General features: G+C 43.1%; 1 protein-coding gene across 4 annotated transcripts; it reads left to right on the top strand.

Moving 5' to 3' along the window:
- The first annotated feature begins 1,116 nt into the window (after positions 1-1,116).
- dus2 (dihydrouridine synthase 2) lies at positions 1,117-14,770 on the top strand. 4 transcript variants are annotated; one of them, XM_015963902.2, is made up of 16 exons: positions 1,117-1,208; positions 1,893-2,033; positions 2,104-2,149; positions 2,329-2,420; positions 2,505-2,548; positions 2,868-2,928; positions 3,002-3,049; positions 3,139-3,204; positions 4,940-5,010; positions 5,257-5,343; positions 5,580-5,748; positions 6,032-6,153; positions 6,237-6,377; positions 8,119-8,206; positions 12,662-12,735; positions 13,924-14,770. In XM_015963902.2, exons 2-16 carry the CDS (start codon positions 1,914-1,916, stop codon positions 14,174-14,176), a joined length of 1,482 nt encoding a protein of 493 aa, XP_015819388.1. In that variant the 5' UTR covers positions 1,117-1,208; positions 1,893-1,913; the 3' UTR covers positions 14,177-14,770. The 4 variants fall into 4 exon arrangements, with proteins under 4 accessions (XP_015819388.1, XP_015819389.1, XP_054588806.1 ...); XM_015963903.3 differs by having other exon boundaries at positions 1,135-1,208; positions 1,862-2,033; XM_054732831.2 differs by having other exon boundaries at positions 1,189-1,258.
- The last annotated feature ends 585 nt before the right edge of the window (positions 14,771-15,355 follow it).

Here is a 15,355-nt window from a genome sequence, read left to right as displayed (position 1 = left end):
TTGCTTTCCTTGACGTTGGATGTGCTACTACTAGTTTATCCGTTTAATTATCGATTCACTAGGATAAATACAATAAAGTTTATCTTTCACCAAATAGAATATTTACTAAGACATCACAATAAAACTATAGACACATTACTTGTCTTTGTGTGTGTGTGTGTGTGTGTGTGTGTGTGTGTGTGTGTGTGTGTGTGTGTGTGTGTGTGTGTGTGTGTGTGCCTGCTCTGTCTTCTCGATCCCCAGTGAGTCGTGGAGGATGGCTGCTTATACTGAGCCAGGATTCTCTGGAGGTTTATTCCTGTTAAAAGGGAGTTTTCCTCTCCACTGTCGCTTTATGCTTGCTTAGTATGAGGATTGCATCAGGTCACTGACTAGTGTCAGTGACTTGATGCAAGTTGCTGGGTTCCTTATATAGGAAACATTATTTCTGATTGGCTTAATGAACTGACCTGAATTGGAATGTTTATTATGTGAAGTGCCTTGAGACGACTCTTGTCGTGATTTGGCGCTATATAAATAAAACTGAATTGAATTGATGATAGTTCGTCGCTGACTGCGCGGCCTGGTTTGTCAGCAGGGATGGCTGTGCAGGACAGTGTCCCGTCAGCAGAGGGAGCCACATCTGAGCCTGTATCCTGTGGGCTCAGGAGGACAACTCGCATCATTAAGCCTCCAGAGAGATCGAATCTTTAACAGTGCGTGAAAGAAGAGGAAAAAAATAATAATAATGTTTTTTTATGGTACCAAGGGGGACGTAGTGATAACTGTTATGGCTCTGCCCACAAGGGGCGGTATTAGATTATCTATTTAAGGGTAGAGGAGAGCGTTGATGAGGTGAATGACAGCTGGTGAAGAAGAGAAATAAACATCTTTGCAAAGAACATGAAACGTCGTGCTTAATTCAAGAAACATTACAATGATGTCTATAGGGAGCCCATGATATGTATTCATTTTATTTTCCTTTCTTTTATATGCCCCCTGGCTAACCCTAACCATATATCTTGCATTACTTCCTCTATGAGAGTGTGTTTTATTGCCCCATCGTACTGTTCTGTTTTGGTCTGAAGTTAATCAAATAAATGGTGCGCATTCTATATATTGAAGGTCTATGTGGATCGTGCGCCGACGTAATGACGCAACGTCTAAACAGGAAGTTTGGCTGCATGCTTCAATTTTCTCCGGGTTATCTCCACACGTTGAGGAAAACTGTGAGTTTTGTTTTGCAGACTGCGTGAATGCACGAGCCACTTCTTTTGTGGTTAGTTACCAATCCCCGATGTTAACTTCGCCTAGCATTCATCAGCTAAACCAGAGGAGTCCATCAGGGATCCGAGTCTGGGTTCGGTTCTGGTTACACTTTGACCTGAATCGCTTTCTGTGGCTCTTTTCACCAGTTGTGGCTCTTTTGTCGCTTTGACCAAAAGTGACATGAAGCCAATACATGCACGTTCGTCCGTTATGTTTGAGTAGTTTAGTCCCACTTTTATTAGGGAATGGAAATTAAATATGAGAATGACACCAAAACGCACAGGGGTTCAAGCATCGTTTTAGTACCAGAGTGACTCGAGAGGTCTGTTGATTTTCTGGTCCGGATTATGGGGAGCACTTTCTCCACCCTCACCGTTGGGGGAGCTGCACGGACCATCCGGGTTCTGTCTGATGGTGGGAGAGGGGCTCTGTTCTGTGGCGAGGGTAAACTGATAGAGCACATAGAAGTGTGTATATATACATATCATACATAATATATACGTGTCTGCGAGTACAGCTGCTCTTTGAGCATGGGAGCTCTGTTGTTTGCATGTGTCATTCTCATTACTGTAACAACCTGTTTAAAATAAACAGATGTTAATGTCATTTACAGTAAGTGGTGTGATTCCCTGTGCTTGTGCTAGTGGATGGACTGAGTGGGTGCAATGGCAGCAGGCAGACTGAGTTTCAGGAACATCACAGCCCTGGCCCCCATGGTCCGGGTGGGGACTCTTCCTATGAGGCTGCTGGCTCTAGACTATGGAGCAGACTTGGTTTACTGTGAGGTGAGGATGGAACAGACCATTCTACTGAGCTTGTACTGCTCACATTAATAAAGTGTTGATGTCTGTCTAGGAGCTAATCGACCTCAAAATGGTCCAGTGTCAGCGGGTGGTGAACGGTAGGATTCAGAACTTTACCTTCAACAAAGAAAAACTCCAGTTTTGTTCAATCAGATTTTATTTTCAGTCAAGAAAAAATAATCCAGTAAGGGCTTAACAGGTTTAGCCTGGTACTTTGCTCCACATAGAGGCATTCTGTTGGACATACTGTGGTCTTCATTGTGTGTGTGTGTCTCAGAGGTGCTGGAAACTGTGGACTTCATAGCTCCAGATGATCGTGTTATGTTCAGGACCTGCATGAGGGAAAAGGACCGAGTCGTCTTCCAGATGGTGAGACAGGAGTTCTTTTCTCCACTTGCTGTCCGTTTTGCACACTGCTCTGAAGACATCCTTCTGTTTCATCTCATTTTTTAGGGAACTGCTGACCCAGACAGAGCTTTGGCAGTGGCTCGTCTTGTGTGAGTTTACCAAAAACAGCTGGAGCTGACACGAAAACCTTTTCAGCAGGAATCTGTGACGTTCTGTTGTAATCACCTTCATCAGCTGTAATGATTAAGTAACTCTGGATGATCTCGCATTGAAGTCACAGTACCACTGATGTATGTGGTTAGAGACGATGGCATCTGATCCGTTTATTATGCAGCTGATTTAATGCTACATGTATAAAAAAAATGAAGCCAGCTTCTAGAAGGGTCCGAGTTGTTAAGTGTCTCTTGATGCATTACTGAACCCAGTCAGATGATTGGCCATCTGAATATGTGCGTGTGTGTGTCTCAGGGAGAAAGATGTGGCGGCTATTGATGTGAACATGGGCTGTCCAAAGGAATACTCCACTAAGGTGAGTTCATGCGGGTTCTGCTGTTTAAGCTCTGAACCTCAGGCTGACCCCTGACCTCTGTGCTGTCCTGCAGGGTGGGATGGGAGTTGCTCTTCTCTCCGATCCAGACAAGATTGAAGCTGTGAGGACTCCAATGTGAAAAACTCGGTGTTTTTATCGGACAGAAAGAGTGTTGGCCTTTTAATCTTGTTCTGCTTTGTCTTCCTGTAGATCCTGAAGAAGCTGGTGACAGGAGTTTCTATACCAGTCACATGTAAAATTCGAATCCTGCCTTCAGTAAGATGCCCTTCCGTTTTTCCTACTATTATTAGTTTTCATGTTCTAGTCTTCAAATCTATATTTCTGCTGTTGATCATGTTTGGGAGGCCACGTCTCATTGTTTTCTTTAAAGAGGGACTGCACACCATCAGAAAATGTAACTCCACCCCTAGTCAAGGTTTGAAAAATGCCATGAAGGTGGGCGTTGCCAGGAGGCACGGAGTGGCATGGCCAAGTGTGGGGAATTTCCACCCTGGGAGGGTGGGCGAGTGGGAGGAGACTGTACCGATAATCCAGCTCCAGTTCCAATCACAAGTTTAAAATGCAGTAGCTGCAGTTCTGCCACAGGGGGGCAGCACTAAGATGTTTTTAGACCTAGATTCTAGATTTAATCAAGTTTACACAAACATGTAAACAATGCACAGAAACAGAAAGATTACATTTGTAAAGACCCAATTATACAGTTTATAAGCAAAAAACGTTATTATAGGGTTTAATTACTCGTCAATTATAAAAAAATTCCAAAGGGGTTTGAATGAAGGCAACTGGACTTCTTTTGTTTCTTTGAGGTGTTTTGCTTCCCATCCAAGGAGTTTAGTAAATTCTGCCTCAGTCTGCCACTGAAGGAGCTCTCAGGCTCCACAGCAGCTTCATTAGTAATGGGACGTACGACTCTTTGAGGGGAGGTGGTCATTAGTCGGTTGTTTACCTCAAAGAGCCGTTCAAAAGACTGGCCCAGGGGTTTAAAAAGACTGGCAACTTGTCCCTCTGATGTCTGTGAGAGTGCACAGCGGGTGTTGGCGCATTCTGCTGATGTCCGTGAGCGAGCAGGGTGGGGGCGGGGCGTTACAGGAAGACAAGATGAACGGTTTTCTGCAAGGACTCGGCTCTCATCATTCACTTCGAAAACCGGTTCAAAAGATTTGATTAGTTTCTTGGACGTCACATCACTAAGCTTCATGTAGGAGGCTGGAGACATTGTCGAACGGTGGTGTTGTGTTTGCTAGAGTCCTTCTGTCTCCCACCTCCTGCACTGGCTTGAGGGGGCATTCTAGAACAGAGATGCCTTTTACTGAGCTCACTCATTCATTCATCATCACAAAAGTTGGCTGATGGCTCAACTGAGTCAAAGGAGGTACTTAGGAGCATTATGTAAGACCATGGAGAGAGTAGTTGGAAACCATTCTGGACTAGAGCTCCCACTACTTATGGTTAGGGAACAGCAGAAGACCACTCTGCTGTTTCCCGGTTTACTGTAGGAGTCTCTTCATATCTGTGACACCAGCTCACCTCTCCTGATGACTCCCAAAGATTTCATTCAGTTTCAATCCCATCTCAGAGGTAGAAGAAGACTATTTTTATATAGCGTCGCTCAAGATAAAAATTGTGTATAAAACCTTCAAAGTTCCAGATCCCTGAATGTCAGCTGGATTTCTCCGTGGCTGCACCGGCCTCACTAGCAGATAAAAAGAAAGGAAGCCATTTTTACAACCCACTTAGTAATCATCCAACCTTTGATCAGCTGTTCGGTCCTCAGACGCCATCTCTATTTCTCCAAATTAAGATTTTTCAAAGCGGTGAGATTCATTCCCTTTCTACAGAAACCCACAACAGGAAGTCCCTTTACCAAACTAATCGTTAGAGGTAACGTAACGGCTGTTAGAAAGCAAATAAAACAAGCTGAATAGATGAGGTTGGAGGCCCAACTTTGATCCAGAGTCGGACGCTGAGTTCTGTGTTTGGCTGCTTTCAGGTGGAGGAGACGGTCAGTCTGGTCCAGAGAATCGAGAAGACCGGCATCGCTGCCATCGCTGTTCACGGGAGGTATGACCCGTCTCTTAACTTCTCTGACTTTATAAAGAACACAAACATCTGAGTCTAAATAAAACACGGTTTTAATGGTCATGGAAGCTACTACCCTTTTATCTTAGTCTAAATTAAATATTACTAAACAGACTTATATTAAACATGCCTTTTCCCATTAAAGTAAGTGGGGTTTGTTTATGTGTGTATGTATGTCGTAATGATTTTCTGATGAAGAGTGTAATCAGTTTCCTCTGATGTGTTCAGGTTTAAAGAGGAGCGTCCCCGACACCCAGTCCACTGTGACTACATCCAGGCTGTGGCTGGAGCGGTGTCAATCCCTGTTATTGCAAAGTGTGTGAAATTAACAGCTCCATTCATTTGAGGAGAAATTAAATCTTGTGTTTTGTGTCTCTCTGTAATCGTCTGAGCCCTGTTTCATTAGCTTTGCGCTGAGCTGTTCTTCTGCGTTTCAGAGTCTCACGCAGCAGATTGTCAAATGATGACTAACTGGAACGTAATGCACCTCCTCAGGAGGCAAAGAACCCAATTCAGGTGTTTTAGCTGATCCTTAAATGTGTCTTCTTCAGCGGCGGCTCATTGGATCTAGTCAGGACCCACGCTGACGTAGAAGAATTCAGAAAGGCAACAAGTGCCTCGTCTGTCATGTTGGCCCGCGCCGCCATGTGGAACGCATCAGTGTTTAGGAGCCAGGGACTGCTACCTGTGGAGACTGTCATGGAGGAATATCTCAGATATGTAAGTTTATTCAGATTAAGTGGTGTCTCTAGAGCTGCTTTCCTCTGACTAGCAGCCACAGGAAACTTTCAGGAGAGAGAAGAGAATGCCTAGGGATCTCAGAGAGATGTATAAAATGAAATCCCACTTTCTGCAGTGAACCTGTGTCCGACTCCGAGATGAAACTGGATGGCAGAGTGTGTCATCGGCTCATCCTGGCTAGATTTGGCCTCCATGCTGACTGTTTACTGAAGCATCATTGCTGCTCAGCTAAAGCGGAGTTTTCTGTTGTTGTGTCACACAGGCGGTCCAGTACGATAACCATGCCTTTAACACAAAGTACTGCCTGTGCCAGATGCTGAGGGACAAGGTGGAGTCTCCTCTGGGCAAGCAGGTTCAGGCAGCTCAGACCAACGCGGAGATCAGGTGCAGCAACCACACCAGATCTTCAGGAGTTGTCGTGAAAAGTGTTTTGTAATGTGATACGTGAACATGTTGCTGTGCTGCAGTGAAGCGTATGGCCTGCAGGAGTTTTACCAGCAGACCCAGGATCGTCTGCAGACCAAGAGGGACACCCTGCAGAGGAGCAGCCAACCAAGCTGTCCCGTTATGGATGGAGACATCATCACTATGGCTATCAAGTTTGAACGGTCAGTTTGTGCTGGTCTGCATGAACTAAATGCTTATTTTCTTAAAGGTGCAACAAGTGAGAATTCTACAGTGAAATAATTACAAAACAGTTTAATTTCTTAAAGGGGCATTATGGAAGTTTGACAGCCAAAACATGTATAGAAATAATAAATTTCTTCTTCATACATTTTCTTGCAATGCCCTGGTCCTGTAGAATGAGCCCTGGCATTTTTCTGTGATTGCCTGTTTTTCTGTAAAATCACAGAAAAAAAGAGAGCTGCTCGGGTCGAGCAAGCTGCTTCATGCGCGTTCACGCTCAGGCATAGCCCGTAGCATTTGCTATCCGTAGCTTAGCAGCAGAGAGAGAGGCAGTGCCAACTCAGCGACTTTGTCGCAAAGTCGCTGTTCCTAACGCCTAGTGATGAACCTAGCTACATTTCTGTGGACCCTTAGCTACTTTCTTCTAGATATTTCCTGCAAATTAGCAACAAAATAGCCATTTTCGCTCCGAACCGCTCTGTGGATTGACGTTGTTTCAGCTGTCATCAAGGATATAAATGTTACAGATACATTTAATGTTACTGGTGCTTTAGCTCACCTAGTAAGATGGCTGCCTCTCATGCAGAAGACCCAGGTTCGATTCTGGGTGTGAACATAGTTTGTTATTTGTAGTTTCTTTTTTACATTAATGGTATATTTTTTTACAGTAATAAGAAGCCCAAATTTTTATTTGAGACTCACCGAAAGGCATTGAATTCACAGATAAAAAAGATGGGTTCAGCTTTCATTTTGGAACAATTTTTCAAGCAAGGGAAGGGAATGATCTGAGCATGCAGGAGGACTGACCCATCTTAAACCTTTGTCGGCTGTGCTGAAGAGAAAGGTACAGAACCACATTATTTAATTAAGTAGCTGCGTGTTCTCCTGTCCTCTGTCCTCCGGGCCACACACACACACACACAGCACGTTCGGCCGGCCGGCCGACGAGAAAGTGCAGCTGCAGAGACAGAGGCACATTATTTTTATTAATTTGCTGTGTTCTTCTGTCCTCCGGGCCCCACACCCACACACACACACACACACACACACACACACACACACACACACACACACACACACACACACACACACACACACACACACACGACTGTCTCCGCTGTTATTTTCGTTAAGGAGTGTGCACGTACAGCATGCGCGCCTCGTGCACGAGCCTTCTATTGAAGCTGCCGTTACACTTTTGGCCTGAGGGGGCAATCGCGAGCATAAAATTCTAAAGTCCGAAAAGTCCCTTTAATCATGTTGGAAGGAAGGTTGTATTGAAAAAGGCTAACTTTGAGCTAACAATGCTAACGATAAATTAGGAGCAAATAGAGCTGTGAAAAACCAACTTTATCACAGTGAAATTAATTTATCTACTGATCAACCTACTGTGTATGACTCATTATCTAGAATCTTCTGGTGCTGATCCGTAGCTAGCAACAGTTGCTCAGAGCAGACTCGTTTGTTTTGATACATGGTCTGCAGTACCCACATTTGATTACAGGATGTCATTACGTCATGCACCTTTAAATTAAGTTATAGCTCTGAATCTCAGTTGGGTGCAGTTAAATGGGGGTGGGGCTGTATATGTTTACAGATGCATATTCATTTGTGGAATAAACTGAAATGTGTTTGTGGTTCAGCACTGTAGCAGAAAGCTCCCCTATATCAAGTCACCATTGGTCATCCAGTCTGAAGATGGGGTTTGGTTTTTGGTTGCAGGAGGGAGTATCCACCTCAGATCACACCAAAAATGTTCCTGCTGGAGTGGAGCCGCAGAGAGAAACTGGAGCAGCCTCGATACAAAACAGTATGCAAAATTCTCCTCTGTTTTTATCTGAGAATCAGCTTCCTGTTTAGTCTTTATCTCCTTCCTGTGGACACGTGGTCCAACCATGAAACTTGTACTGTCTTTTGGTTTTTACTGATAAACTTGTTCTTCTTGACTTTTAATAATTAACACATTGTTTGCTCATGGAACAACCTAAGAAGAAACTTAACACATGATTCATTAAATAACCCTTGTTTATAACACATATAAGAACGTCTGACTGCAAAGATCCTTCACCTGATCCTAATAAGTTCAACAAATGTAGAAGAATCCTATCAACATCTTAACCTGCACCTGATTTAGCACACTTTTACATCTTTAATTTCCTTTTTAATTAAAAACAAAAGATATATTTGTCCCAAGATGTCCTTCCAGCACATGAAACTAGCTAAACCTTTATTAACCCTCGGGCGTCATTAGGGACGTTTTGGTCCATTTGGGCAGTTTTTCCGTTTTTGTGTGGATGCCATTTTAGCAGTTTTTGTTCATATGGTGCAAAATGTTGTCATAAAACCTCTTTCTTGACAAATTTTGAAATTCAAAAAGGAATTTTGAAAAAGAACACTCTGGGGAAAAAACCGTCTTGTGACCTTAGAGGACAAAACATCCATTGACTTCCATTCAAACCACAGTTTTTGATCCTGTAACATCTGCAAAAATAATCATGTGTTCTGTGATATTAGGGCTTCATTTCAGTGAAAAGTAGTCAAATTTGTGATTTTTACTGTTCACCACCAAAATCAGTCATTTCTCCATTAGTGGCCCAGGCGAGAAAGTTTCAACCTTTTTTTTTTTAGATCTGCCTTTTGTATTGAAATCAAAAGGTCAACTTGACCTTAGACAAGTGAATAAAACAGTTTCACTCTCTTACTGAACTTCAAAGTGTAGAAAACAAAAACAGTTAGTTAGTTTATGCACCTGGCTGGAGCCAGGCACCATCTGATGTCTGCTTGATTCATGCCAGTGATCTCTAACAGACTAACATCTTTTCCACGACCACCAGATGTGTCTTTCCACATGGTTGCTTAAGAAATGTGGAGCAACTGATCGCACCAGTTGAGGCTAAATAACTTTTTACCGGCTGAAAGATCATCGCCCATGCAGTAATTATCCAATAGGAGCTAAATCCAGGTGGAGACTTGTTTTTGGGCTGAGCAGTGTGTTGTAATGGAATGAAATGACAGTTTTCCACCACAAGTCATTTCTGCCTCTCCTCTGACACAGAACTAGTCTGCATGAGACTGCCTCAAGGTCTCATGCATTTGTTATAAACTGCTTCTTTCCAGCTCAAGACAAGAATGAAGAATGGACTCTCTCCTTTTAATAAATCAAAGAACTCTATTTTTAATAAGGCTAATCAAACAAAGTGTTAGTCAATAATAAGATGTGACCAATCTGTGAAATCAAAGTACTAATTACTTTATTATAATCCTATAGAATATAATAAGTAATATGACTTTAAATGTTTCCACTAGGACTGATCTCACGTAGCGTTAAGAGACGACACATTGCTTTTACTGATCCAATCAGAATCTGCCAGATCTGACGGAGGCGTGGTTTTGGTGGTGCTTGGTAAATCTGTCACCTTTTCATTCGACCATAAACCAAAACATCTAAAGTATAAACCTATGCCCACGTCATCGTTAACGCAGTTCAAAGCGTTCTAGAGAAAGTGTCGGAGTGGCCAATCCGTGACTCTCCTCTTCAGCCAAAAGAACCAACAACAAGCTGGATAAAATCTGATGCTGTTCCAACCAAGCAACAGTTCCTTTCAGAATAAAAGCTGAACCATCATGACCCAGTTTTGGGTCTCGCAAGATGCCAACAAACTGTCGTGACCCGGAAGTATCTCAAAGACTGGTCTGGTCGGCAACCGCTGCTTTTCCCACTGGCTTCGGTTCCAGAGAAGGTCAAGCTGGACCTCTACATTCCTGATCTAACGGGGACTTCCACAAGGGTAAGTAGGCCGACAGAATGGCGTCGAATGTGTTTATGAATCTCCTAACCAAAGCTTAACGCGAAGACATCACCTTCATTTCCCATCAGAACTAATCGTTTCTTCGGATTTGCTGGTTCTGAGCAACATTCCACACTACACCATTCTCCGTCTCATTCACCTTAGTTACACCATACATTTAGTGTTAAAGTCAGTCTAGTTTAATTTGTTTAGTAATAAACCTTTAAACTTTTAAAACTTGACTCTCTCTTCTGTTGTCTCTGAATTAATACGAAGTTGTTACATAATCCCTGCAATAAAAAGTTCCAATCTTCTGGTTAAACAGTACCCACAGATCAATAAGACTGATTTCATATTTACTATGGAATCTTATGTCTTATGGCTAATTAAATAACATGTAAATTACACCATCAATCAAATCAAATCAAAGATACTTTATTAATCCCAGAGGGAAATTAAAGAGTTCATATATACGCATTACAGTGTATGTGTGTATATATATATATATATATATACACACCGTAAATCCTCTAATACAGGCCCGGGCCTGTATTTGCCCGAAGCTCATCAAGCTCCAGGTCTTTATTGGAAGGAGGGCCAGTATTAGAGGCAGGCCTCTATTTCTATTTGAGCAAAATGAACTAATGGTTCGCTGGAGTTTTTGACAATTAAAATTGCGCCCACATTTTCTAAGTTAAACACATTTCTTTTAACAACGGTAGTTTCTGCTTCAGCCCTCTCCCCCCTCCCCCTGCGCAGCGGCCGCAAACTCACTGATGCGCCTGCAGCCTCTCAGAGTTCCTGCTGCTCTAAACATTAAAATAATTATTTCATTTTCTGTTCCTCACTTCTGATTACCTTCAATGGTGTCTGTTTGTTGCAACCACCAGGTACAAAAACTAACTTGTTTTTATTTGACTATTTTTCTGTCCTGCCTGTTTATTATCTTCCTGCATCTCCTCTCAATCCTAAAGAAAAACTGCTACCTGGGTTCATATATATTCACCTCATGAGTTACCTTTGAACTGCAGTTCTAAAAGATCTACTGACCGCAAAAACAGCGGAGTGCTCGCTGCTTGGTGGCCGCGTGATCGTTGCGTCACCGGGTGACAAGGTGATGCGCCCCGCTCCACAGCCAAACGCATCAGGCGCAAATAAAAGACCGAAAACATCAAAGGAAATGAACCGACATGAACGATCGCGTGTTAAATGTGGCGACACCTGATTGTTACTGTGGCCGTGCTCAGGAGGCAGATTACCGACCGCAAAAACTGCGGAGTGCTCCGAGCTTGGCGGGCGCATCAGTGATCGGTGCGTCACTGGAGGACAAGCTGATGTGCCCCGCTCCACAGCATGCAGTGAAACACATCAGACGCAAATAAAAGACAGAAATCTTTAAAGGAAATGAACCGACATGAACGATCGCGTGTTAAATGTGGCGACACCTGATTGTTACTGTGGCCGTGCTCAGGAGGCAGATCTACCGCAAAAACAGCGGAGTGCTCCGTGCTTGGCGGGCGCATCAGTGATCGGTGCGTCACCGGAGGACAAGCTGATGTGCCCCGCTCCACAGCATGCAGCGAAACACATCAGGCGCAAATAAAAGACAGAAATCTTTAAAGGAAATGAACCGACATGAACGATCGCGTGTCAGTACCGACGCTCTGGCACAGCCTCCGCATGGTTAAAGTTACCCTCGCGGTCTATCACTGGCAAATCAAAAGTGAGACGATGACACAACCGCCCACCGTACTTGCTTGTTACCACATTCCACCCGGCCACAATAAAAGACCGGCCTTTATTCACCTCCGCCGACTCCGACACCGGCCTAAATTGGAGACCCGGCCTTTAATTGAATACCGGCCTGTATTAGAGGATTTACGGCATATATATATATAATCTATATATATATATATATATATAATCTATAGATGATCATCCCCTTGAATCGGATTTAAATAAAAACTTTCCTCATTGAGTTCTGCTGAAGATGTAATTCAGTCATTTCATCAGGTGTGTTGTTGAAGCAGGTCTGTCACATTGATTTTAAAACTTGATGACTGTTTTGTGTTTTTCTACTCTCCTGCACCTGATCTTGAATTGCTGTGTATGAAATGTGCTATATGACTGTAGTTGTTTGCTTATCAAACCAAAGCTGTTTGGAATCCCAGGTGTTTCTTGCTTCAGAACAAATGTTGTGTTCTCTTGGAAGTGGCCTGTTGCACATCCACTTGTTTCTGTTCATCCCACAATAAGTAGCAGTTATTATATCTGATTGCTGCCACAGCATTCCCTTGAATAGGTAAAGGGTAGCGGCGGTAGAGGAAACCACGTGAGCAGGGCATTATAAAGTCTCACACATGGTTGGTGTGTTACAGTTCAGTTCTCTAGCTCAGTGCTAGCTGTAGGAAATGCTGCAGCGTGGGTTGTGGCTGCCATTGCTCAGTGAAAATGTTTGTGGCTTTTGTTTTTTTCAGGTGCAGCGTTCTCAAGATCGAGCCTTTCAGTCCACAGTGACTGTAGCAAAGAAGAAATACCGATCATCACTTTGGTTAGTGAGCGTTTAGGTTCTGTGTTCTGTTTGAGATCACTTTCAGTCTCACCATTGTTCATTAGTATTAGTAAACAGGCCAGTTACCTTCCATCTGTTTATCCATCTATCTGAATTCCGTCTCCTGAGTCCTTTTGAAGAGGAGCAGCAACGGTTTTCCAAACTCCCTCAGGATGAAGGAGCTCCTCCCTTTTATCTGCGACTGAGTCCAGCCACCCATCTGCTCACATCCAGAATATTGTTCTTTCAGTCATGATCCAAATCTCACAGCTGTGGCAGGGTATCCGCAGGTCCTTAAAAAGTCTTAAATTAGCTTTTCCAAATTTAAGGCCTTAAAAATCCTTAAAAATGACAAATAATACTTGAATACAGTTTCCAAAGGGCTTAAATTTTCAAAGACCCAATAAACAAGATTATTTTACTTTTATCAAATTTTCGTGAATTTCTAGTTAGTCTTCAGCATTTTGTGTGTATGATGTTGGTGTAAGCAGAACCGTACACATTCAGTTGGTTGTGAAAGGGGGCTATTTTTAGATGAACACATTAGCTGGTTAAACTAGTGGGAGCTTGCGCCATGGGGAAGTGCAAGTTTAATGGTAACTGGATGGTTAATCCCATGTTCGCAACGTGGTTAGCACCGGTTCCAGGCAATAGCTGTAAATTAAAGCTTAAATTTAATTTTAAAAATAGCTTAAATTTGGTCTAAGTGGCCTTAAAAAAGGTCTTTAAAAGTCTTACATTTGGCTCCCTTAAACCTGCAGGTACCCTGTGTGGGTGAAGGTGTGAACATAAACGGACCAGTAAATGTAGAGCTCGGCCTGAAGATTGTACTTGTGAGTTAGTCTGGGTTGGATTGGTCTGGGTTAGATTAGTTAGGTTTGTTAGCTCACACGACAGATGCTGTTAAACATGAAACGTATCTTACCTGTTAGACCTGTAGATGGCATCCTTCTGCCATAACACACATCACTGTACCGTAACCATTTAACTATTTACCATGCTAGCTAATATGGTGTGGTGTTTTATGGTAAAAATGAGTCAGTTTTTAGATCTTTTGGTCTATTCTTCAGAGTTACAGCACCTCCAGCATTTTGGGGAAACCCCGTGAACAACAGGTCCAAACTTCCAGAACTCAGCCTGAATCTCCTCAACCTCATGTTGCGTTTTCCTCTCTGCTAACTCCATCAGGGAGAAGTCAAAGAAGTTTGCAGAACAAGCTTCTGCTATTGTTTGCCTGCGAGTTTTGGGAATTCCAGAGGGTCGGCTTGGCGAGGATGACTCTGGCCTGGTCTGCAAGAGGAAGAGGGAGGGAAGGTCCAACGGTAACAGCGAAGAAGAGAGGGGCAAGAAGCTACACGTAGAAGCAGAGGCCTCAGAGCCTGCAGCACCGGCCGAGGGAGAAGGTCCAAACCATCCTACACAGTTAGCGGGGACTTTATAAGGACCCGGTCAGACCCCAGCTGGGACAGAAGCAACAAACATCTTTAAGAGACGGATACAAAGACTTTTTATTTAATGCTGAAGGGAGACGTCATCAGAACTGTTCATGAATTCTGTTGAGGATCAGCTCAGCCTGCAGTTCTGCTTCATCTGACATAAAACCACATTTTAGTTTTGAGCTTCAGGTGTGGAAGAAAAACCAACAGAATGACGATGCAGATGTGCTTCTTCAGTTATTCCACAGAACACATCATCTTTGATTCTGATGCTTCTCATAGGAACATTTGCATCTGACTTTCATTCTTCTATTGTTCATTCTTTTTTGACAAAGAACAAAATGTCATTTACTTTACACACACAATACTGGGAAAACGTTTGAATCCACTCCTCACTTCTTATTTATCCATCAGACAGATTTCCTGGAATAACAGTTCTCCAAAGGTTCTGAAGGTCTAAAATGTCTTTCTATGGAACTGAGCTCAGTTTGTGTGTGTGTGTGTGTGTGCGTGTGTGTGTGTGCGTGCAAGCACGTATAAGGCAAGACACAAGTCTTGACAACTCTCCCCTATAAGTAAAGCACATAAAGCTGCAATCATTTCTGCAGTCTTCAGCAATTTTTTTATTTTGTCTTTCTTCACACCTGTTCTCGTGTTTCCTCAGACCTGTGTGAAATCTTACTTCTGTAAAGAACTTCTTTTCTGTTGCTTCATCCTACATTTTCTCTCTACAGCTGTATTTTGGTTTGTATCCAACTGTTACCAGTTACCAGAACCAGCCTGTTTCAGACCCATTTTGACCTGAAAGAAGAAAGCAGCACCAGCGAGGGTTACATTCCATTTAGAGCAGGAGTGTCCAGCCCAGAGGGCCACAGTCCAGCATGTTGTAGTTTCCCTGGTCCAGCACACTTATTGCAATGGCTGAATTACCTGTTTCGCAGGTCATCAAGCCCTACCGAAGCTTGTTAACCCTCTGGAGGCAGGCATTGCAGATGTGCAACGTTAAAACCTACCTACCTGGTTACTCTACATATGTATTTCATGAGAAACTTTTAATTCGGAAGTACCCCTGAAGGACTTAGTTATTCGTCCTTTTATCAAAACTTACTTTGAGCCTGAGAGGGTTAATTACGTACATAATGGAACAGCAGTGGCTCAGGATGTAGAGTGGGTCGGTCTAGTAA

This window comes from Nothobranchius furzeri, chromosome 4, assembly GCF_043380555.1.
Source record: "Nothobranchius furzeri strain GRZ-AD chromosome 4, NfurGRZ-RIMD1, whole genome shotgun sequence".
Classification (NCBI taxonomy): Eukaryota; Metazoa; Chordata; class Actinopteri; order Cyprinodontiformes; family Nothobranchiidae; genus Nothobranchius; species Nothobranchius furzeri.
Note: the sequence above shows the minus strand (reverse complement) of the source record. Positions and strands in the feature narration are given on the sequence as shown.

Bases quoted from the DNA above. Each gene is read 5' to 3' on its own strand.
- dus2 (XM_015963902.2), top strand. From the start codon at position 1,914: ATGGCAGCAGGCAGACTGAGTTTCAGGAACATCACAGCCCTGGCCCCC. The intron at 2,034-2,103 runs GTGAGGATGGAA...ATGTCTGTCTAG, and splicing joins CAGACTTGGTTTACTGTGAG to GAGCTAATCGACCTCAAAAT. The intron at 12,736-13,923 runs GTTAGTGAGCGT...TAACTCCATCAG, and splicing joins AAATACCGATCATCACTTTG to GGAGAAGTCAAAGAAGTTTG.